This window comes from Tamandua tetradactyla, chromosome 5, assembly GCF_023851605.1.
Source record: "Tamandua tetradactyla isolate mTamTet1 chromosome 5, mTamTet1.pri, whole genome shotgun sequence".
NCBI lineage: Eukaryota > Metazoa > Chordata > Mammalia > Pilosa > Myrmecophagidae > Tamandua > Tamandua tetradactyla.
This window is the reverse complement of record NC_135331.1, coordinates 107,892,153-107,917,246: the sequence shown is the minus strand read 5'-3', so window position 1 is coordinate 107,917,246 and position 25,094 is coordinate 107,892,153. Positions and strand designations below refer to the sequence as shown.

The window sequence follows — 25,094 nt, the reverse complement described above, 5'->3', positions numbered from 1 at the left end:
CCATGAGTAAAAAGTTGAAGAAAATCACAAGGCAAAATGTTGCATTTTTTTAAATGGAACCAACCTTTTGCTTGGTAAGTCAATCCGTCTCTCCTGAGCTTCAAGAGCAATCCCCAAACTTAACAAACCTTAGCTTAGCTTAAATGACTCATTACAAAACAACTGCTCAGGAACACCTTAATCTTAATCATTTGTGGTTTCATGTATATGGATTTTTCCACTTTTTTTTACATATAATATATAATATTAATTTTACTGTAGTTTTTTTCAGTTACACTAACAGAGACCTTGTCCTTTGGAAGAAGAATTTATTTGATCAAATACATCAGTTTCTCAGATATCCATGTACCTTAAGTTAGAAACAATTTAAATACACCTTGGTAATAGGGCAAGTGAACTTTCTAAAAAGAGGCATAGTTTACTAAGGTGAGAAAATATAATAATAGAAAAAATAATTTTGTGTTAAACATCACATGCTGTGTCACAAGCAGAATATGTATATGATAAGAATATAGTGATCTTTAATAAAAAACAATACTGCTAACCTCTTCCACCCCAATGCCTGTGATGTTATCTTCTATAAATATTTCTTGAAACATAAGAGCTTTGATCTTACTGCCAAAATGATGTGAACTACTGTAAATTTTCTAATTACAAATGACAGTATTTCAATTTTATTCCACTGTCCCTTCTGCACCCTCTCCCAAGGATGGTTTGAGTGGTTCACAAGTCACGGGACTGAATGAACGTGTGCATCATTTCTGCTTATTGTGTGAAAAACCATGTCTGCTCTTTCCCCAGATAACTTGTTTTAGCCACATCCAAGTAGGCTGCTCCTTCTTTTATTCTATGCCTGACGAAATGATTGAAGTCATCTGTCAAAAGCTAGTCTACTAAACGTGGAAGTTCCTTTTCTTAAATGGGGCATAAAGTTTGTTTCCCTTAAGCTATTTGTTCACAGAAAGCTTTCAGAAGACATGAGGAATTTGGAATTCAGTTTTGCTTTTCTTGCACAAGAGACTAATATGATTACTCACTGTGTCATAAGTAGAATGATATTGATATACAATGGATGTACGTGGATGGAAGATGTGATGGTAGAGATTTTTCTTCAATGTCATTTCTGACACAAAGGTTTAATTTGGAGGGATAAGAATTTAAAATGAGCTACACATAGCTAGTAGCTCTGCTTTTCACATGTTAAAATTCAAAATCTCTACATGGCAGCACCAGATTTGTTGCTTATTACCAGTTTCATGAGGCTCTGGAAAAATTAATTCATATGTTGAATAAGTTTGGGGCTTGTCTAATCCTTTAGACAATTTTACCTTAAAAATTTTACCTTTTAAAAAAGATTTCCAACAGCTGTGATCCTTATTTTTAACTTGACATTATAAGTTTTCTTAAAAAGGGTTAATTTAGCCCTGTGATATGCATGTTGAATTTATAATTATCCTCCCAAGAAAATCACTTTTTCTGGCATCTTTGTATTCAAGTATCTTGTGCTAAGGTCATAATATATCTAATATTTCAAGGTAATCACCATGTTTTCTTCCTTTATAGTAATAAAACTCAACAATAACCTCTCACCAAGAAAGGGCTGAGATGAAGCCCATCCAATGACCAACTGCTCCCCCAACCCAAAAAGTTTAGCTTGAGAATACATCTGAAGTAACTAGCTAGGTTAGTTGGCTTTCTACTGTTGTGGGAAGATGAGTTAGCTTTGGAAATGAACATTTAGAGCAGACATTTCATAAAGCCTGATATTTCCCATAGTTTTTGGCCAGTCTGTGTGCATTTTTCCATACGAAACAAGACTGCCCATGTCTAGTTTGGGTTTACTCAGCAGTCAGGCTGCCAATGTGTGCAGCTTTGTCTACTTTGTTGAGCCAAGTGAGCCACTGGGGATAAAACAGGTAGATAACAGCTTCTATTGGTTCCTTATTACAGCCCAGCCAATTTTGTATTATGTGCAAAGCCAGCATTAATTTTTCCCTTGATTTTTGATTTGTTAAAGAAGCTTGCCTTTTAGAAAAAAATCTTTCTTTTTCCTCCCTTTTTGAATAGTATTGGACTCGGAAACTGATTAAGAATGATTGCTGCACAGAATCAGAAAGAAAGCAAACACTGTGTGAATACAGTTGGATTCACAACTGCATTTTTTGTTTGTTTTTCATTTTATGGTGAAATCTATATAGAGTTCTACAATATCCTTTAAAGAACATTTGCACAATATTTATTTAACTTGTTGATTAACTATAATTATACAATATGTCTATTGAGTAGGCACTGGTCTCTTCTTGTTGCTTTTTTGCCATATAAATCAGAAAAACTTAAGCATAAATGTGAAAATGAATTAAAGAAGTTATTGTATTGCCCACCACATTGTATAATCTATATGCTAACATGAGCACCCAGAAATGTCTGCTAGCACTCCCTATGTGCTATTTGTGATATATTTGTTTATACTTCTTCATTTATAAAAAGTCATGTTTAAAACCATTGTATTTTAATGGTAGAGATGACCTGAAATCTTAGTCTAATCCCTTCATTTTTGAGATACGGAAACTAGTCTGGAATGATTGAAACCTTTCATAGATGAAGCGTAACAAATGTTGGTAATTGAAGGTATAGATCAATGTTTTCTTGAGTTTAATAAAACCAAAACATAAAACAGTTAATGTTATCACTTTTGACATTATGTTCTGAAAGACATTGTGGTCTTACAATTACAAAGATAAAATATTAAATTATCTTTTATTCAGATCAGAGCAGTAATGTACAACAGATTGTGAAGGTAAATCTGAGTCAACAAGGCTCTGAATATTTTAGATATGTATAAGAAAACATTTTAGTCTCTAGAGTTCATGAAAGTAAAAAGCTTAGCTTTACTTAAAGAAGTAATATTGAAAATTGTAATGGTGTGATGAGAAAAAATTAGTAACATTAAAAATTTACCTGTGTTTTCAGAAGGAAAGATAGACAATAAGACTAAGATGGTATAATCTAGGAATGCCTAGAGTGTACAATGATAGCGATTAAATATACAAATTAAAAATGTTTTTGCATGAAGAACAACAAAAGAATATCAATATTGTAGGGTGTTGAAAATAGATGGTCATTTGTATTTTAAAACTTCAACTTCTGTGTGAGACTAAAGCAAGAAATGTTTATTTGATACAAAATTTATATTTTGACTAGTGCATTTCCTAATTTAACTTGTATGGTCAGTTTAATTGAACACCATAAGTACTTGGAATCTCAGGTAGGACATGAGATTTTGTTGGTTTGCCCAGAGTGATATCCTGATAAATCCCAGAGTGATTCGATCAGTGAGTGGAAAAGTATTTGCAAAGCCCCCTTCAGAGAATGATGAGAACGGGGAGAAATTCAACTTCCCCAAGTTGAATTCTTGATATTCTCACAAGCAGTGTGGACAACCAAAGCTATAGGCTGAGCCCCCAGTCTTGTGGTTCGTTCATATGAAACTTAACCCTGCAAAGGATAGGTCAAGTCTACTTAAAATTTAGGCCTAAGAGTCACCCCCAAGAGAGCCTCTTTTGTTGCTCAGATGTGGACTCTCTCTCAGCTGAAATGGCGGGCAAGCTCACTGCCCTCCCTGCCTCTACATGGGACTCCCAGGGGTGTAAACCTCCCTGACAATGTTAGACAGGAATCCTAGAATGAGCTGGGACTTGGCCACAGGGATTGAGAAAACCTTCTCGACCAAAAGGGAAAGGAGAGAAATGAGACTAAATGAAGCATCAGTGGCTCAAAGATTTCAGAGTTGAGAGATTATCCTGGAGCTTGCTCCTGTGCATTGTATAGATATCCCTTTTTAGTTTATGGTGTATTGGAGTGGCTAGAGGGGAGTACCTGAAACTGTAGAGCTGTGTTCCAGTAGCCTTGATTCTTGAAGATGATTGTATAATGATATAGCTTTTGTAATGTGACTGTGTGATTGTGAAAACCGTGTGTCTGATGCTCCTTTTATCTATGGTATGGAAAGATGAGTAAAAAATACGGATAAGAAATAAACAAATAATAGGGGGAACAAAGGTTAAACTAATCGAGTAGATTGAAATATTAGTGGTCAATTAGAGGGAGGGGTAAGAGTATGGCATGTATGAGTTTTTTCTTTCTTTTGCTGGAGGGATTCAAATGTTCAAAAAGATGATCATGGTGATGAATACACAGCTATGTGATGATATTGTGAGTGACTGGCAGTAACCATGTCAAGAATGTTTGTATGTTTTTTGTTTACAATAAAAAGGAAAAAATGTTCCTGTGTTTTATGAATGATTGTTTTGTAAATCTACTTCTCTAATAATAAATAATTTTAAAATTGGGTCCATTGAAATAAAAATAAAATAAAATATTAAAAATAAAATAAAAAATAAGCCTCTACTGTAAAGAGAAAAAGAATTGACTTAGTATCAATAAATAAATGTGGAAAATTGTAACAGTATATGTCCTCCAAAGATAAAATCGACAATAGCTACATTTGATACAGTAGTTTATTTTGAAAGACATTTGGGTATCATCAAATAATGTCAAAATCTGGGTTAGGCAACCAACAATGAAATTTGAGATTATTGGTATAAGAAATCCTGTTTCAGAGCCTGTTGACTTAGATTTACTTGGACAATTACAATTTGTCAAAGCAGGAAATAGAAGTAATATATATTGGGTTCTAACTATCTCTCCACATGCCTTCTCCCTACAGACAAAGCATACGCTTCATCCTGATCTGAGACCTGACGGTGATAAATCCTCTATACAGAAGGTGAACAATTTAATATGCCAATACTTTTCAATCTTGTCAATGGTTAACTTTTATATTTAAATTTATCTGTAATTTTCAAAATTGTTTTGATACTTCATTATTGAGATTAATAATCTTAAATTAAATTTACTGGTTTTAAGTTAAGAAGGTAAACTTGCAGCCCTCCAAAAGCAACATTATCCAACTGATCTTTAAATGAATTTTTATCTTTCATTTTAAATAAGTGATATAATTAATTCCCTCACTTGTGGTTTTTTAAAATAATTATATTAGAACTACCTTTAATAGAGAAATGAAAAACTGAGGCTATACCTATCTGTATATTTTCAATTTACTGAGTTTTACTAATAGTAACACATAAGGTTATGCCTAAGTATAAGTATTAAAACAAGAATGATAAGCTATTGCTAATATTTTTCAAGTGGTCAAAACTAAGTTATAACCTTATTTTGGATAAAAAACTATTATTATTAAAGAACAGCAGCATAAAATGTAATGATCCTCCCCACCATGAAATGCATTCAAATCTAAAAGAAAAAAAGGCTTTACTTTTAGTTCTCCAATTAAAAGTCAATCTACCCAGCCAAGTTTATATAAGCACTTATGTATCTCAAGTATATTTTATCTAAGGAAGCTAACGCCACACAGAATTTTATATTTTTTGGCAATTAAGAAGTGATTCTGCAGAAATGGATAACACAATATTGTGTGATAGTAGCACAATATTGTAAGCATAATGAACAAAGCTGAATGTGAGTATGGTTGAAAGAGAAAGGCAAGGAATATGTACGATACCAGAAGGGAAGACAGAAGATAAAATTAGGACTGTAAAACTTAGCAAAACCTAGAAGGAATAATGACAGCGATTAAATGTACAAGAATAACACAATTTTTACATGAGGGAGAACAAATGAATATTCACCATTGCAAGGTATTAAAAATAGGATGGTGTATGGAAAAAATACAATTAATGCAAACTAGTGTCTCTAGTCAACAAAACATTGTAATTTCTTTCATTAATTGTAACAAAGGCAATATACCAAAGCTAAATGCCAATAAGAGGGGGTATATATAAGGTACATGACGGGATTTGTTATGATGTTGCTGTTTCTCCTTTTTTGTTTTGGCTTTCTTTTTTTTCCCCTTCTTTCTTTGTGGGAGAAAGGGAAATATTCCTATATGAATTGTAGTAGTAAATGCATAAGTATGTAATTATACCAGGAGCCACTGATTGTACACTTAGGATGGATTGTATGGTATGAGAAAACTAAAAAATCAACAGAGGGCAGGCAATGATGCTCAGTGGCAGAATTCTCACCTGCCATGCTAGAGACCCGTGTTTGATTTCCAGAGACTGCCCATGCAAAAAAATAAAAAAATAATCAACAGAAGGATACAAGTGCTGGAGAAGATGTGAAGAAAGATACTTATTCATTTTTGGCAGGAAAGTAGAATGGTACAGCCCCTCTGGAGAGCAGAAGGCTAAGTAGAGAGTTGCCGTATGATCCTGCAACCCCATTATTAGGCATATACTTGCAAGAACTGAGAGCAGGGACATGAATGGTCATTTGCACACTGTTGTCCACGATTGCCAATGGATGGAGGTGGCCTAAGGGTAACTGAGGAAAACAAGGGCAAACTGTTGGTGTATACATAAAGAATGAAGTTGTGAGGCATGCAGCTAGGTTAATGAAACTTGAGGACATTATGTTGAGTGAAATAAGCCAGAAATGAAATCGCAAATATTGTTTGGTCTCACTAATATAAACTAACAAACTAAATAACCTTTACACAATTTAGGTACTCTTTTAAAAGATCTCATTTTATTTTTTCCCATATATTGAGCCAGTTTTCCCAATACTGCATGTTAAATTATTTGTCTGTTCTCCAACAATGTTTTATGTCACTCGTTTGATCTATTAATATTCTATTGGTCCATCTGTCTATTCTGAAAATATTATCAAGCTTTCGTGGGCACAGGTTTGCAGTACCTCTAAATAACTAATATGGAAATATATTCCAGGTTAGGACTTCTTTTTAAAAGTTTACTTATTTAATCATGGACCACCAAATTTTTTTATTGGAATTAAAAGGATTTACAGATTAACTTAACTAGGATTGATATTTTTATTATATTAGCACATGCCACTTAAGAGGTGATATTGTTGTTAATACTATGAATGGTCTTTTAAAAATCTTTAAATCTTGAGTGTTGCCGATAAAGAGAAATTGTATTTCTGTAGGTTGGCCTAATATCTAGCAAATTTGATTATAGTGTATTCTCTAGACAGGTGATTGTATCATCTGAAAATAGCACACATAACCTTTTCCCTTATAAAGCCTGAAAATGTTAGATATTTTATTCTTTTCTCGTGGCATTTAGCATGACATGATATCATCCTCACCCCCGGGGTGCTATGCTAAATGGTAGCAGTGTTAGTGGTCTTTTTTGTCCTGGTCCCAATATTTAAGAGACTGTAGCTCCAGTGCCTCCAATAACTATAATATTTTCTATAGATATTTAATATATGACTGCTACCAAATTAATGATGTCCTCCTCTGTTTTCCTCTATTTGTTGTTGTGGTGGTGGTGGTGGTATGTAGAAATTGAATTTAATAACATTTTTTCCCACAAGATTTTTCTTTGTTAATGTGGTAACTTCACTAATAAATTTTCTCACTTTGAATAATCATTACATTCCTGATATGAAATTCACTGGATCATGATATATATATTTTTTGTATGCTGTATGTCAGGGGTCACATCTCATTCGTTTCCACGTGAGTATCCCCTTATTGTAGTATCCCTTGTTAAATTTTTGGTTTGGTTTGGTTTTCCATTTGTTTTGCTTGTTGGTTTGTTTTTTGGGAAGTGCATGGGCCGGGAATCGAACCCAGGTCTCCCGTATGGCAGGCAAAAATTCTACCACTGAACTAACCTCGCACCCCCTGGATCATGATATTTTTAATATTTTTTTGAAATTGGTAAGTTCATATTTTGTTAGGATTTTTGCATTTTGTTCATGAAATGGGCCTATGTATTATTTGCTATTACCTTTACCCATTTTAAAAATCAATCCCAGAATCATTTCATTCACTGCCACTCGTCTAGTCACACATTTAGGAAGAAACAGCATTGGGAGGAAATAATAACCCTATGTTATAATCACACAATACTGTCGTTGGAAAGGAATGTACGATAGTAATCATTCTGTAGAATAGTCTTTGTGTCTTTATTTTCATCAGTTCTTCATACCAGCAGGGTTTTAATCTTTCTCTAATGCTATTTTTTTGACAACTGACATCAGAACAGGTGGTTTGTTATGTTGCTGCAAAAGTTTGCAATAAAGGGAAGCCATGATTATCTTCAGATAAGAAGAGGAAATGAAAGGCTTTCCTGTCACTACAAGCCTCAGACTACCCACTGCCCCAGGATGGAAAATCCTTCTTCCTTTCACCCTTGCCTCATTCCCATGCCCACAAACGCTTCTATTCACAAGTATTGGAAGTCATGAGTGACTTTTTTCTCCTCAACTTTTCTCACTATCTTTTTAGTTTTTTTTCCTGGAATTCCTCTTATTTCCACCATTGTGTGACAGTTCATTTTGGATGGTAGCAAGAAAGTTACCTGTTTTGACATCTTGGTTGGAATAGAGCCTAGAAGCTCATATCTTAAATGGACACTCTGATGAGTTCTTCTCCTAGCACGGAAGTATATGCCAACTAGTTTTAACTTACAAATCCTTATTTCCACAAAATGAACTGTTAAGACAAAGTGTGTCTCTAATATTTTTGTAAATATATGTCTTTTATAGCTGGATACACAGTGATATCGTCTTTAGAGAGAATAATTTATTTTCATTTTTCAAGTGAGTATTTCAAACACAATGGTGATCTAAAATAGGGTGAAAAGGGGCAATATGTTACAGTTTAATAGTATCACACATTTATGCTTCAGAAAGATACAATTTGCCTGTTGTAGATCTGTTAAGAGTAGACCATCAATGCTTGAAATTGTAAATCTTTGACATTCCTGAATTGTCCTTTTGCTATCATACTTAGGATAAATACACTAATAGCTTTGAAAAGGTGCAACAGAGAAAGCAGAGCAGAAAACCACATGGAAGGAGGGATATATTGTTCTCAATAAAGTATGCAAATTTGGTTAACATCTGCTGAATAAAAATCAAAGCCTGATTGACCTCAACTTTCAAAAAAAGGAACAACCCATTTTTCTTTTTTTGTTCTCAACTTTTCTGGGAGGCTCATTTGAGGACAATGCCAGAACAATGCATGTGCCCAAGAGGACTAGGCTAGGTAGAAGAGGCTCCTGGAGACTTAGGAGGCTCTGCAGCTCCACCACGAGCAAGTACAGATTGAACCATCATTACCCAAGTACATATATATAACGGATGTGAAGACGGCCATTTGTCATTTCCAAACTCACAATCTAATAATGGAAAAAAAAAAACATATGAAGTAATTGAAAGGAAAAAAAATCCTTTACCACAATCTAATAAATTGAATATAATGAAAAGCTTGCACTCTGGACTTAGATGCTCCTGTTTGGAAAAAGTTCAGTATTCCTTGGAATTAGCCTGTGAGTTTCCTTGGGGATAGGGATTCAGAAATGTGTTTTGAAGGATATGGCTACAATCCAGTTTGGAGGATGAATGTGATGAAAAGCACAAAATCAGAACAGCTTTTAAAAAGGAGGAATTTATTAAGTTGCAAATTTACAGTTCGAAGGCCATGGAAATTTCCCAATGAAAGCAAGTCTATAAAAATGTCCAAATTAAGGCACCAACAAGAGGTTACCTTCACTTAAGAAAGGCTAATGAAGCTCAGGGTTTCTTTCTCAACTGGACAGGCACATGGCAAACATGGCAACATCTGCCAGCTTTCTCTCCAGCTTCTTCTTTCATGAAGCTCCTATGGGAGCGTTTTTCTTCTTCATCTCCGAAGGTCTCTGGCTGCATGGGCTCTGATGGTTCTCATGGCTGTCTAGGGGCTCTGTCTCTCTCTTTAAAATGCCTCCTCTTTTAAAGGATTCCAGGAAACTAGTTAAGACCCACATGGAATGGGTGGAATCACAACTTCATGGAAGCCATGTAATCAGAAGTTACCACCTACAATTGGGTTAGTTACATCTCCACGGAGATAATCTAATTAAGTTTCCAACCTGAAGTGCTAAATAGGGATTAAAAGAAATGGCTGCTTCCACAAGATGGATCAAGATTAAAACATGGCTTTTCTAGAGAGCATAATTCTTTCAAACTGGCACACAAGGTTAGACAAAGGTAGAAAGCTTGTTGTGATATAATCTCAGTGGAAGCTTTAGTTAACTCAACAAGTAGTCCTGAAGTGAAGCTGTGATGATGTTTCAGAGATTTCACTGTTGTAGGGAAGTGGCCAAGCATTTATATCCCCACGTGTATCAGCCACTGGATGAGGTTACCATGGCTAAGTAATATGAACTTGGACCAGGATGCTGTTTTCATCGAGTGCAATGCCTGAAGTGTGTGAAAGCTGAAGATTTCTATTGACAGCCACCCAAGAGCTGCAGAAGAAAATATCCCAATGATTATAAAATAGTAATATCTCTAGACTTGCAAAAATATGGTGGTTATAGATGGATTCAAACTACTCTCACAACAGTTGTCACCTCAAACCTCACAAAAATCCCATATAGCAGGATGCTCACCATATTCTTACTTAACTAATTAAGAAGGTTTTCAATTTTATATAGTGAGTTAGAGATGAGCTGAAAAAATAAAAAATCCAACAAAAAACAAGCATAAAATTGCTAACACTTACAGTGTTCTTTTTCCTTTATCATACCGCCAGGTAACCAAGTATAGATTTTCTCACTGTGGTGCCAGGTATCTTGGAGATATGATAACAGCATTTTCATTACATAAAATTTGTGTTTGCTTTTTAATTTTTGTCTACTGTATTGTGGTGGACACATTTCCTTCTTTTTCCCCATGAGTATCCCCTTACTGCAGCACCATTTGTTGATTTATTTTGTTTGGTTTGGCTTTTTCATTTGTTTATTTTTATTTGTTTGTTGGGGAAGTGCATGGGCCAGGGAATGAAACCAGGTCTCCCACACAGCAGGCGAGATTTCTGCCACTGAACTACTCTCGCACGCCCCCCTGTGTTTGCTTTTTGTATAAATATTCTTTCCATCTTTTCCTTTTTCCCTTCTTAGAAATTTTCATCCTACTTTCCATTCTCTTCCTCTGTTCCTCCACAAAACTTCCCTATAAATAAAATTAAAATTTTCATATTGCCAAGAGTAGTTACATGAAAGTTACGGAAGTATGTAAATTTCCAAAACATTGTAGAAACACCAGTATAAATGTTAAACCTTATAGAAGTCATATACGAAGATATCAATTTTGAGATTCCTATCCCAATTTCATCCCTTCACAGAAATGTCCTTCAACCAATTAAGTTTCTCATTATTTCAATAGAGATTCATAAAACAAGGCTCACCATAATGAACTATGTCTTTAACTCAAATGAATATTCTAAGGAATTATTATTCTCCAAATCTTAGGAGTCCTGTTTTATAACTGAAGGGAGTAGAAAAGGATTAATTTACTTGTGAATGAGGTTTTTAGGTTTTTTTAATTTTCACAAATGATCTGCTAAGTAATCTGACAGTGGTTTGACAGCTGCTAAAATAATTTATATAAGTTTTTAAATTGTCAAAGCACAAAGTTAATTAACTGCTTTAATTTTTATCTGGAAACCTATGCTTTCCCCTCCCCCTCCAAAAAAAAAAAAAGAGTATAATGCCATCTGGAGGGAAATGGGTACTGAGGTTCTGAAAACTGATTCAGTCTGTGCTGGTTTGAAATGATATATGTACCCAAGAAAAACCATGTTTTAATCCCAATCTCATTTTGTAAAGGCAGCCGTTTCTTCTAATACCTATTCAGTATTTTGTAGGGTTGAAACTGTAATTAGATCATCTCCCTGGATATGTGATTTAATCAAGAGTGGTTGTTAAACTGGATTAGGTAGAGGCATGTCTCCACCCATTTGGGTGGGTCTTGATTAGTTTCTGAAGTCCTATAAAAGAGGAAACATTTTGGAGAATGAGAGAGATTCAGAAAGAGCAGAGAAGAATGACATAGCCATGAGAAGCAGAAAGAACCAGCCAATGACCTTTGGAAATGAAGAAGGAAGATGCCTCCCAGGGAGCTTCATGAAACAGGAAGCCAGGAGAGAAAGCTAGCAGATGATGCCGTGTTCACCATGTGCCCTTCCAGCCAAGAGAGAAGCCCTGACTGTGTTCCCCATGTGCCCTCTCACTTGAGAGAGAAACCCTGAACTTCATCAGCCTTCTTGAACCAGGGTATCTTTCCCTGGATGGATGCCTTTGATTGGACGTTTCTATAGACTTGTTTCAATTGGGACATTTTCTTGGCCTTAGAACTGTAAACTAGCAACTTATTAAATTCTCCTTTTTAAAAGTCATTCCGTTTCTGGTATATTGCATTCCAGCAGCTAGCGAACTAGAACACGGTCTAACTATGCATTAGCTAGCAATAAGACTATTGGAGGTTACTTAATGCCTCTGTTTCTTCTGTTACATGGATTATAATGCCTAAAAAATTATTTCCATAGGGTTGCTAAAAAGTAAACAATAATAACTTTTGCAAAGCCAGAAGCACTTCACCAAGAATTAATAATCTCCTTTTAATAAGGGTTTACCCCTTTATAAATTATTCTAATTTATAGTAATATCGAATCAATATAGAAAATGTAGAGAAGAAGATCTTATCACATGAGGATAATCATATCTCTTGTATTGCTGTTTAGTCTCTTTTGTTTTTGTCTGGATTTGTGTCTGATCATTAGTTTTATGGGAGAAGTGTGAGATCTTATTTTTAACCTCTGCAAAATTAATGACATATGCATTCCAAGATCTCCTTAGGTCATCAATACCATGATGCAATATAATTTGCTCTCAATATTGGCTCAAATACCTACTTCATAGAATTGTTGTATATTCATGACAAAAGCAAACCTTCATTGAGAAATGAAGATGCTAGATGGTAGCTGGTAACCCCATATCCAAAGCCCTTCCTCCCACATACTTGCTTGAAGGCAGAATTATGCCTGCTGAAGATTTCAAATTACTACATGTCATGGGTCTTGTCACACACTAAAAAAAAAAATCCTAATCCTCAAATATTAAGTAGGAGAATGTTAAGGATCAACCATATATTCTTTAGTGTCCTGCTTTATTAACTTTGAAGTCTAGATTTTTCTTGTTGTTACAAAACAACCATAAATGCATTTTCATGTCTAATATCCTACAACAAGAGGACATATTATAATTTATTTAGACATTTAATCTCAATATTGATGGGCAGGTAATTAACTTGTAATGTTTTTATTTTTATGAATAACAATTTGATGAAAGCTCTATGCCAAAAACTTTTCCAATAGATTATTTCCTTAGGATTCCAGGTTTAATTAGCGAGGCAAAGGATAGCAGTATTTTAAGGGTGTTAATACAAATGGGATTGGTAACCTCTAATAGCAAGGAATCAAATTACTATCTTCTAAGTTTAGACTTGCATTCAGACAGGTTGTAGGAGAAAGGATGTGACTTTTTTTGAATTTGAGGTATGGCAATAAAGAAAAAGGTTAGAGTAATGAACAAGTGAAGGCACTGGTTATTTGGGTGGAGTTGGTGCCAAACTATAAGAGAAGCATGGGTGAAAAGATGAAAGAAAAGCATTTTCTTCTTAGCAGATTTGCCTAGGGTGCTAAGAGTGACAAGTGTCTCAGCCAGAGTTCCAGTAGCCAAGAAATGGCACATGCTAAATACTAATATGAAGATTTTAATAAGGGGATATTTATAAAAGTGTGGTTTGGGATTAAGGAAACAGCAAGGGCTAATGTAGCACTCTGGAAATAGTAACAGTTGGGAGCCATTACTGCTCCTGAATGGGCAATTGTGAAGAAGCTATTCCTGGAAACTGAAGGTAGTAGTTATATTGACAAAACTGTGGAACTGGGAGGAAGAAGTAGGATGTGTTCTTAGTATTTATAGGATTAAGGAACATAGTCAAGTTCTTCTATTTGTTCTTTGTTGCCTCCTTGTAGGCAAAATTCTGAGGCCTGGCACCATTGGCAATTCTCTTGTTACATTACAAATGAATTTGGGCATCAAATAGTTTGTTTAGGATAACTGAGATCATAACATTATTTTTCCGTAGTACTCAGAACTTCAGGTACTAAACACTGCAATGCAGAACTTCTCCCTTTTGTTTTGTTTTCCCAGCAATGAAATTACTACCAGTGGTTCTGCTCCTGGCTACTGTGCTGTTTTCATCCTTCCCTGCTAATGGAGAGGTATGGTCAAGGTTGAAAATCTCTTCAGAGCAATCTAGACAACTTTGAGTGTTGGCAAGCTAGTAGATCCATCTTTGAGAGTGAAAGAGCCTAGAGTACCAAATACATCACAAAGCATTCATTGTCACTCAAGGTATTTGACAGAATGATCTAAATGGAACTCTAAAGGTGTGACCAATATAGCATCCACTAGTCACATGAGGCAATTAAACATAGAAAATGCAGTTTGTCTGAATTGAGATGTGTTGTAAATGTAAAATAAACACTTTATTTCAAAGACGCAATACAAAAAAAGGTTGTAAATATCTCAATTTTTATAGATTGCAAGAAAAATAATATTTTGTATATATCAGTTAAATAAAATGTATCAGTAATATTAACTTTCAAATGTTTCTTTTTACTTTTTTGATGAGGCCATTCAAAGTTAAAATTTTATTTGATGCAATAGAAACTGCACAAATTTTATTCATGCAGTTTCTATTGCACAAACTGATAAAGTCTTTGAAAAGCTAATGGCACTCCTCCTGCCTCAGTATCTTTTCTTGATTGCCTTTATTTAGTCCATTTCATTATGATCCCCACATAAAGTTAACAATACCCAACAATTATATTTAAATAATTCTTAAGTTGGCATAATTGGTTCACATACATTACCATGTTACATTTTCATATTATTGTGCAAAAATTAAAATATTGTTTTTTAAATGAAAAAATTTTAAGATTTTAGTGAGTTCTTTTATTACTGTTAAAAATTGTGTGTGAGAATACTAATTCTCTAATTATTTCTAATATGCTACTTTGCTTTAATAATTCTAGGAATAGGATCAACTATCCTCTTAAATGATGGGGTCTATAGGTGCCATATAAGGTGTTTATCTCCTGGTCAGAAATCTCTGAATGTGAACAGTTTGGGGTGTTGCTGTCTGTCCTATGCATGGGCTTACCAGGTCAGTTAGGATCCCTTAGGCAACAGAAGTCTTGACACTAGGTTCAAACCTCACTCGACATTCAAAATACAGTCATTATGTTACCAAATCAAATTATCAATCTGAGGACAATCAATTCATCACTGAATTAAGATTTATTCAGGTAGCTTGCTCTCCTCTCATCCTCTTTCCTGAAAAAAGATTCCCTTCCATACCCTTTTACAGTACCCCCTTTTTTTATGTCATGTCCATCTCCTAATCTTCATTTATAAAATTAGTTAAAAGTTAGAATTCACTTGACCTTTGGCACCACTAAATGTGTACTGATCAGAAGCTTACATCCTCTTTTCTCACAGTGGTTTTCTACACCTTCTCCAATCTATATTTATCTTTTGTCATGCCTTTCTTGACCTCAGGCAAGAAAAACCAGACCCTCCTTCTTCTATATCTTTATTAGATTCCTCCTATCATTTAATTTAACATTTAGTATTGTATTTTTATATATATCATATTTGCCTATCAGATATACAATTTTTTAAGAGTGGGAACCATTTTATCCATTCTGTTCTTAATGCTTTACATATATGGTGACACCTAATAAAAGATTTATTGGTACATATAAAAAAAATAAATGTACCTCCTCAGTAGAATTTTTATCTACAAAGCAAGATGGGCAAGAGACAGGAAATATTTCCCCTTTCCCAGTAACCAGCTTTATACGTTTTGAATTAAAACAACTTTAAACAGGTTTTGGCAGTAGATATGGGCCTTAGTGAGCTCAGAAGTGGGTGGAGTGTAACATCCTAAGTTGCCAGGAAAAATCTACAAGGGGTGGTTTCCCTTAGGTTAGACCTAAGCAATAACTTCTAAAAATTTACCCTTCCCCATATAACATCACATCATTTTTAGATTTAGGTTAAAAATTTGCTCACAATGCCAAAAGTTCATATACACCCTCACCCCACTCTCCTGAACTTCTCTACCTGTGCACATTCATGCAAAAAAAGATAAACCAAAACATCATCACCCAATTTAACATTATAGGTTACATTTCTACTGATTAAAGGACAAAGTCAGATATCTTCCATTAATTGAATGGTTTTGTTACCTCCAACTGCCTTGTATTTTTTTAATTACTGTAAACTATCTGTTGAGTGACCCCCACAGAATCAACTGCATAATACATAGAGGAGTGTTACTTACAGGATTGAATGCCAGACATTCAGTACTGGACTGGATCTAAGCTTTCTTTCTCTAAATACCAGATATGATCCAATGGAAGTTCTTAAAGTCTAGGATGAATCACATAACACCGTCCTTACCACTTGCTTGCTGCAGCCTAATGGAATGTGAATGCAAATGTCTCATGATCCCTATCATTCACTTTTTTGTGTTTATAAGATGTTAAAACTCACATGTCTGGAAAAATCACATTACAACTTCTCTAGAAAGAAGAAATTGGCATTTGTGGTCTCAGAGGAGTTTCTAATTTAGTTATCAAGTTAGAGAACTAATCACAAGTTTCAAACTATTTCTTTCCAATTTAAAAATCATTGTTTCAGCTCAGAATCATAGACAACACTTAACAACTGATATTGGTAGAATGAATAACACCCCTTTTTAATATTTATCCTCCTGGCAGAATTGACTTAGACTATTACGCACAATTATCAAATATGTTTAAAATATTTCTAATATTATTTCCCTTTAAGGATCCAACTTTTTCTGAATTGTCAACCACCATACCTGCAGTCCAAACAGAGATTGTAAACAAGCACAATGAAATAAGGAGAAGTGTTTCTCCACCTGCCAGCAACATGCTGAAGATGGTAAGAGATAGCTATATAAGGAAAGTGGAAGAGCAGGTAGCTAGAGCTTTGTGATTTATAAAGTTCTGCCTCTATTTTGGTACTTTATTTGGGCTTTCATATGTGCAGGTCAGTAATTCTCAATTTCACCCTATAAATGGTTAAATAATTTGTCAAAGTCCCAGGGAGTTTTTATTGTGAAGGCAGAATTAAAACCAAGTCTTTGGACATCCAGACAGAGACTATTATGTTTTTGTGTTCTCTATCTCCTTTAGAATGAAGACAACTCTTTCCCTTTAGAATCAATGTCATTTAGGGCAAGTAACAGCCCATTTTCCTGCACCCATTACCAAAGGCCACAGGTCCTCTGAACATATTCAGCATGAAACAAAAGGAACTTGAAATGACCTAAGCAAGCTCACTACTATTTTGTAAAATAATTAGATTGACTCCATGCATTTGTCAGTATTCACAATGGGACCATTACTAAAATTCCTTAGCTGTGGCTGCTGTGCTATAATAAACACCCAGACCATTATCTCTCTTAGATTTTTTTTATTTCTTAGAGTAGACATATTATCTATGCTTATTTATGGAAAAGATAAAGCCCACTAAAAAATATTTTTGACTATGATCATAGAAGATGCTTCTACAGAGATTTGATAATATTATAAATCAATCTTCCAGTCTGAATATAAAGCTTAGACTGCTTTGTAGTTTGAGTCATTAAGTATACATCTTTTTCTTCCCTTCTCTTAGGAATGGAACAGTGATGCAGCAGTAAATGCCCAACGTTGGGCAAACGAGTGCACTTTTAAACACAGTGCTCCAGAGACGCGAACCATTGGTATGTAAATTAATAAATATATGTTGGATAAATGGGCAAGTAAAATAAAAAGGAACCATTCTATGATGTTAGAAAACTTTGTGACTATTTCTTACTATGCACTCTTTTTCAAGTTCAAATACCTCTAAATGTTGACACAAGTCTAAGCCATATCACCTTATGCTTCCTGAGTGTTTTATACTTTACAAAAAAATGTTTCATACACTATCACATGTGTTCCCATCAACCCATTTAAAAGAAAGTAGATCATTTACAAACCTTTCCTTATTTTAAAGGTTAGAAAATATTTTGGGGGGAAGAAAATGATTGTCAAAGTATATGATATACAGGAAATTTGAACTTAAGCTTCCTGACTTATACCATGGTGCCCTTTCAGTATATTATGTAAACTTTTTGTGTTATGAAGACTTCTTTATAGTCATAAAATATGTTCATTGTCAAACTGTTCCTGAAATTTATTTAAAATATTTAACATGTTTTTTAACCAATTTAACACTTCTTTTACTCATTTAAATTTGTGATAATAGGTCAAGTCTTTCTTATGAATTAGATCCCTACAATGGATGCAATACTATATTAACCTCAAAAATAAGATGTAAGATATGACCTCTACCATCAAGAAACATTAAAAAATGAGAAATAAAATACCATACACATGTAGTATTAGATGCTTTATCAAAAATGACATACATATATGAAAACACAAACTGAAAGTAATAAATAACGCTCCAGTTCGAAAGGTGGGACTGTAATTACTATCTGTATTTTTCATGCTACATTTAATATGAAATTTTGAAGAGGGATGAATGGATTTGGTATACAATTGAAGCAAATAGTCTCAAAGATCCCAGTCTCCTGTTAGATTCTTAGTTTCATTCTTTCTCTATTAAAGGAGATATCTGATAGTAAATTATACTCTCTTTAAGCATAATGTAGACATTACATTTCAAGCCACATGCATGTAAATATTAATTGCAGGACTTGAAAAAAATAGGAAAACGCTTCTACAATCTAAGGCACTTCTTGCCTAATTGCCTGAGTTTTAGCCTTGTGATCTTCTGATTTGTAGATTAAGGAAAACTTACAAGTTTTGGAAAATGTTGTCCCTCCTAGTGTCTTTTGCCTCTTAATTGAAGTTCAAGATTGACTGTAAAGGTTTGTAACAAAATTTACACAAAACCATAAGCATTTATTTAAGTTTTTATATATAAAAAATCTTGGTGAGGCTGGTGAGAGCAGAAGAGGAAGTACAAGATTAATTCACTGCTTTCATTAAACTTAATATACAAAGTTGAGAGCACAAGAGACATAGATATGTGAGGAATTTGACATATAAATAAACGCATCTTTGCCAGTCTAGTGGAAAGCTAGTGTTAATGAAAAATGACTTTCAGATCATCTCACCTTTTCCATTTTGAGACCAGCCTACTCTGCCAATGTTTTAAACACAACTGATTTCTATACAGCTTTATAACTGATAAGAAATGGAGGGCGCCTTTTTATGTATTAATGAACAGAGAGCTATGAAGGGCACTGTTTTTGAAGGGCAGACACTCTAGGTTTACGCAGTTGTTTTTTTGTTTTGTTTTGTTTTGTTTTTTCCACTACTTGTTTTATTGACTTTTATGAATGATCTGTTCCTCCTTAGGTTTACACTGCGGGGAGAATCTCTATATGTCAAAAGAACCTATTTACTGGTCTGAAGCAATCCAAAATTGGGCTAATGAGAGCTTTGACTTTACCCATGGTGTAGGGCCACATAAGCACGGTGACCATATTGGACATTATACTCAGGTAAAGAGAATAAATAAATTCCTCTGCTACAAATGCCTTGACATCTTTCCCAATTTTATGGATTCCAAGGTTTCGTTTGAGGAGAGATTCTGAGTGGGTATTGAATAGTCATGGGATTTGGCTGGCTCTTCATCTATGAGCTGTCACTTGTCAATAGTCTGCAAACTCTTGATTGAGAAGCATTTTTTTCAAGTACCTTTAATATATAAATAGCAGATATACATAAAAACTTTAAAAGCCCTTGACTTAGATTCAATGATAAAACTATTTCTGTAAGCTATATGGTAACAGACTTACATCAATAACAGTCTTTTCAGTTTTATATTTAAATAAGCTCTCTATATTTTTTCTTCTTCTCTAATGCACTATTATATCTTCATTTATGGGTATGTAGGCTGTTTGGTACTCATCTTACTATGTTGGATGTGGAATTGCATACTGTCCTAATGAAGAGTGGGAATACTACTTTGTTTGCCAATATTGCCCTGCGTAAGTATATAGTCCAATGTCAATAATAACATCATCAGCAATTTCATATTTAAAAACGTTCACATCAGAACAAACTAGAATAACAAGCATATTTCAGAAAAGGGAGGGAATAAATTTTCAGAGATGATTTCTAATGTTGAGACACACCTACTTTCTCAAAAAGAATACCCATTTCACAGTTCCATGTATAAAACCCAGAAGCTCTCTTTCCTTCTGTCTAAAATTGTCTTACATTCTTTGATGCCCATTGTTCATCTCCTCTCAATTAACTTTCCCTAGCTTCAGGGTTACTCCATGATAGTATGTAGTGTGCAATTCTTTTAGATTTGCTAATATCAGTTCCTGCTACATTTGTACCTGAGCATGGAAGCTTGATGGTTATTTCAGGCATAAGACTGAGGTAACATATGGGGATGGCATAGTGTAGTGATTCCAGCCCTTTTTGCTCAAGTATTCCTACTCCTGCTTATCTAAAAATCTTCATATTATTACAATTAGAAATTATTAAATTGGGGGCCTTGAAGGTTTTTCAAGAGATCCTTAGTATATTTCAAATAGCCCAAGTAAAGTTAACACATCAAGTCTTTGTGTCTCAGAATTTTCCACAAAAACTTCAAAATGAACTACCCTTAAAGCCTTGAGCAATATATTTGAAGGATCCACAATAAGTCCTATGGACATATTGAAGATATATTCACAATATATTTGCTAGTTCTAGTTTCTTTTAATGTTTTAAACTCCTCACCACTAGTGGTAAGAGGATGTCTCCGCCCCCTAATCAAACTTTCTTCCAAGATTTATTTTAGGGTATAGAAATCCCAAAGGATATGGGCAATCACACTGAAAATTATAAACTTCAAATACCTTTTCTGAAAGCAGCTACTGGGATTTAATAGGATAATTAAAAGGTCCTGGGAGAGAGAATACATACCAACCTAACGCCTGGCTATTAGAGAGGGCTTCTTGAGCCCAGCATCTGAAGTGAGAGTTGGAGTGAGTAATGGGGGAAAGTAGAGGTGAAAGAAGTTGTAGAACACTTTTATATCTACCTCACAATTTTTCCAATGCTCCAACACAAACAGATATATTCTGTACGGGAAGACTGAGATTAAGACTACTTCTCTTACCCTTGTCCCTCTTAAAATTTGAACTCCCACATATTTTCAAATGAAATAAAGGGCTACTAACAATGAATTCACAGCTAATCACTGTAAGACCAATATATCTTACAGATTGATGTTAACAATTTTTTTTTTCTCAGTAACATTTCCTTTTTGGTAAATTACTCCCATCTAGAAGCCTGTGGAATTATCGTCACAAGTTGACTTGTGATAGATTCACTTACTGTGGTTTGTCATCCTATTACATATTGAGGATGTTAGTTTTTCAGTTTTGGGGCATAATTAAAATAATTGAATAAATATTCATATATATTTGGCATGACCCATCAGGTATAGACTAAATAGAACAGTGAAAAATATTTGATTTTTTTTTTCGATTTCAGTGGTAATGATAAACATAGAAAGAATTTTCCTTACGATATTGGAGAACCTTGTGCCAGTTGCCCTGGTTACTGTGACAATGGACTATGCAGTAAGTTTGGATTAATTAGCTTACTATTATACTAAAATGACCTGATTTTCTTTTAAGAATTAAGAAAGCTGAAAGTAACCAACTAAAGCAATGCCTTTATGTTAAGTACTCTCCCCTCCAAAAAAAATCAACAGTGTGCTTGAGGAAAAATTTTATACCATTCGTTATCTATGTATTGTCATTGAAGAACATGTTACCAGATATAATATAAATAAACATCTACCATCAATAAGCATGTGTCACTATGTTGAAGCAATTACATATTGGCATATATGAAAATGTTTCTGGAAAAATAATTTTTTATAATTAAACATGAGGCTTCTTTTCATCAAAGTTAGTGCCATTATAACACAGGTCATATTTTTTAAAAGGAAAATATGTACAAACATAATTATATGCAAAAATATATGGCACCATCCTGGCAGGCACATTAAACATTATAATTCCTTATACACTAATGATTTCATCATACTAAATTCCTCATTTTTCTCCATAGTGTAATGAGAATCAAGTTTTATTGAATAATCACTTGCACGTTTGCCTGCCTGCAGTTTTGTGCACATTTTTAAATGTAAAAACCGAATTTGTATATGGTGCTGTTTCGTACAACCCTCAGAATACATTAGCAAAAAGATGGACTAACATAAATGCCATATAGTATCCCATTCCCAATGTTGTTATGATTAGTAATAGTAAAACTTGATAGTTTTACTTATTTGAGACTAAGTATGTACTAACTAAAGTAATGACTCTAGTCTGTACTAGAGTACTGCATTACCTGGCAAAACAGGTGAAGAGAAACAGACACATTTCAGAGCTAGGAAAGAAGTATAATAGCCAGTTTTCATTACCTATGCTTTGTTGAATGCTGATTAAAAAGGGAAGAGAGGCAGGAGTATGGGTTGATTTTTACTTCCTGGCATGAATTACTGGGTGAACGGAAGTACCATTTTGCTGAGATAGAGTGAATTGAGAAGGAGGAGGAGGGGTTACCAAAGAAACATCAGGCTAATAGGTAAATTATGAATTTAATTGAGATTTGTTGAGTTTGTGGTGGCTGAGGACATCCAAGTGAAAATGTGTAAAAATCATAGGGACATTTGCACCCTTATTTACATTTTTCATCCACATCTTCTCAAAATGATCACCTAATCCAGAAAGAAAATGTATTGGCCTTAGAGTCTAGAACATCACTGTTGAAAATAACTTTCTGCAATAATAGAAATATTCTGTATTTATACTATAATGCAAAGTAGTCCCGAAGTGAATTAGCTAGTGAACATTTGGAATTTATCTAGTGTGACTAAGTAACTTGCACTTTAATTTTATTAATTTTAATTCATTTGTTTTAGTTTAAATAACCACCTGTAGCTAGTAACTACTTTTTAGAAGCAGTTTTAGAGACTCAATTACATTCATTTTTCTGTGTTTTCTGAGTGAGGAAAGTAAGTCAATTCATTTTAGAAACATCTCAAAAACTCAAATTTTAAAAATAATAGTTTATTCAGTGAGTTTTACTAACAGACCTTCTATGAGACCCTCAAGATATGAAATGGCTACCATAATGTAATAATGCCAAATTGTTTGCTCAATTCCCTCCTTTCAATTCATTGAATTTATTGATTGTGTTCCTACTATGGAGAAAAAATGATAATAAGGTAACTAATCTCTTGTTTTTATTCCAGCAAATAGATGTGACTATGATAATTACTTTGGAAATTGTGCACATTTGATGGAATCAGCTGACTGTGATAACGAAGTGATCAAGGAAAACTGCAAAGCTTCCTGCCACTGTCCAGACAAAATTTATTAAATGCTCATTATACATTGAGCAGGGCTAAGTGAAGAAAGAGCACATCATCTACCTAGATTTGACATAATCTAACAGGGAAATTGTGGGAAAATTTGATTCCAGACAGCAATGACTCTTCTTTCTTGGATCAAAAAAGTAGCATAATCTATCATAATAACTTTGGATTTTGATTTAAATTTGGTGCTTTAGATTTAATGAGTATAATCAAGTCGAGGATTCAGAAAGTTATGTTCTGTTATGACAAAGGTGACTAGAACTCTGTATTTTATCCGAGAATCATGATAAAACAAAACGTACAACTCTGTCAGACTAAAATAGCATTGTCATGTGAACCCTGGGCTATAGTTCTCTTTTCCTAGCTCTACTTTACACTTAAACATCTTGAAAACAGAGTGCACATGCTCAGTCTTTTAACCACGTCTCCCTTTCAATTTCCTCCGACTTATCTGTCTCCTACTCATACAATTGAATTGAAATTGTTCTTCCTCAAGTAATCCTAATTTTCATTTTGCCAAAATCAGTGTAGAAGTTTGAGTCTTTATCTACTTTGGTTTTCCAGCAGAACATGACCACACCTTCCTTTTAAAAACTTTCTTCCTTTAGATGAATCTTCCTTAAAGAACAATTCCAAATAATATGTGTAAATGCTCTCCCCTCAAGAAGGCAGAAATTAGTCTCTTTGCCCTTTAAGTTTGGGATGGACTTAATGCTCAGTTCCAAGCAATGGAGTTTGGAAAGGGAACAATAGTAACTTTACAGTGGAGAAACCTGGCAACTATACCTTAACCAGGTGATCAAGTTAAATGTCACCAATGATAAGTCAGGCAGACTCAAGTACCTCCTGATAGTATATGATATGATTGGAAGAGCATTCCCTCTGTTGTATTCTTTCCAAGAACCCTTAACCCAAGTCTAATCATCAGATGGATCATCAGAAAAATAAAAATTGAATGACTTTTACCAAATACCCCTGATGAGTATTTCTTAAAACTGTCAAAATCATGAAAGCATTGCTGAGAAACAATGCTAAATGGTGCCTAGATAGGATCCTGGAATAGAAAAAAGCCATTAGTGGACATATAGGGAAATGTGAAGCAAGTCTGGATTTTTGTTCATACTAGTGTTGATTTATTAGTATTGAAAAATGCACCATAGTAATGTTAGATGAAAATATTATGGGAAACTGAAACTGGGTGAAGGGGTATACAGGAACTTTCTGTATTATCTTTGAAAATTCTTTGTAAACCTAAAACTAATCCAAAATAAAAAGTCTTCAAAAAAAATAAAGAAAGAAACCTCTTTTAAACTTGGCTAATAACACTACATAATTTTCTCTCAAATAATCTGATCATTTTCTCCCAGACATTTTCCCCCAAACTTCAACTGCTCTGTTCTATTGCTCAGTGTTTTATTTCTTCATCTGTTCCATGGGACTCTCAGATAAAATCTGAGCCACGTGAATCAGAGATCTAACCCAGTATCAAGCTTCACTAATTAATTAAAGGATATGAGTAGTCATGAGGATAAAGGAAAGCCAGGAGTTTTACAAGACTACTAATACAGATCCCATGCACTACTTTGCAACACATTTCTTATCTCAAAAGTTTTAGACTCCTAAATGACTGCCATTCAAAATCTTTCATTGGGCTTCTCAAGT

General features: G+C 34.2%; 1 protein-coding gene across 1 annotated transcript; it reads left to right on the top strand.

Annotated features, from left to right (window-relative positions):
* Nucleotides 1-4,652: 4,652 nt before the first annotated feature.
* LOC143684765 (cysteine-rich secretory protein 2-like) lies at nt 4,653-24,743 on the top strand. Its single transcript, XM_077162045.1, has 8 exons — nt 4,653-4,786; nt 14,097-14,167; nt 16,806-16,922; nt 17,661-17,748; nt 19,397-19,542; nt 19,937-20,031; nt 21,536-21,624; nt 23,310-24,743. Exons 2-8 carry the CDS (start codon nt 14,099-14,101, stop codon nt 23,435-23,437), a joined length of 732 nt encoding a protein of 243 aa, XP_077018160.1. The 5' UTR covers nt 4,653-4,786; nt 14,097-14,098; the 3' UTR covers nt 23,438-24,743.
* Nucleotides 24,744-25,094: the final 351 nt, after the last annotated feature.

Bases quoted from the DNA above. Each gene is read 5' to 3' on its own strand.
- LOC143684765 (XM_077162045.1), top strand. From the start codon at position 14,099: ATGAAATTACTACCAGTGGTTCTGCTCCTGGCTACTGTGCTGTTTTCA. The intron at 17,749-19,396 runs GTATGTAAATTA...GTTCCTCCTTAG, and splicing joins TCCAGAGACGCGAACCATTG to GTTTACACTGCGGGGAGAAT. The intron at 19,543-19,936 runs GTAAAGAGAATA...ATGGGTATGTAG, and splicing joins ATATTGGACATTATACTCAG to GCTGTTTGGTACTCATCTTA.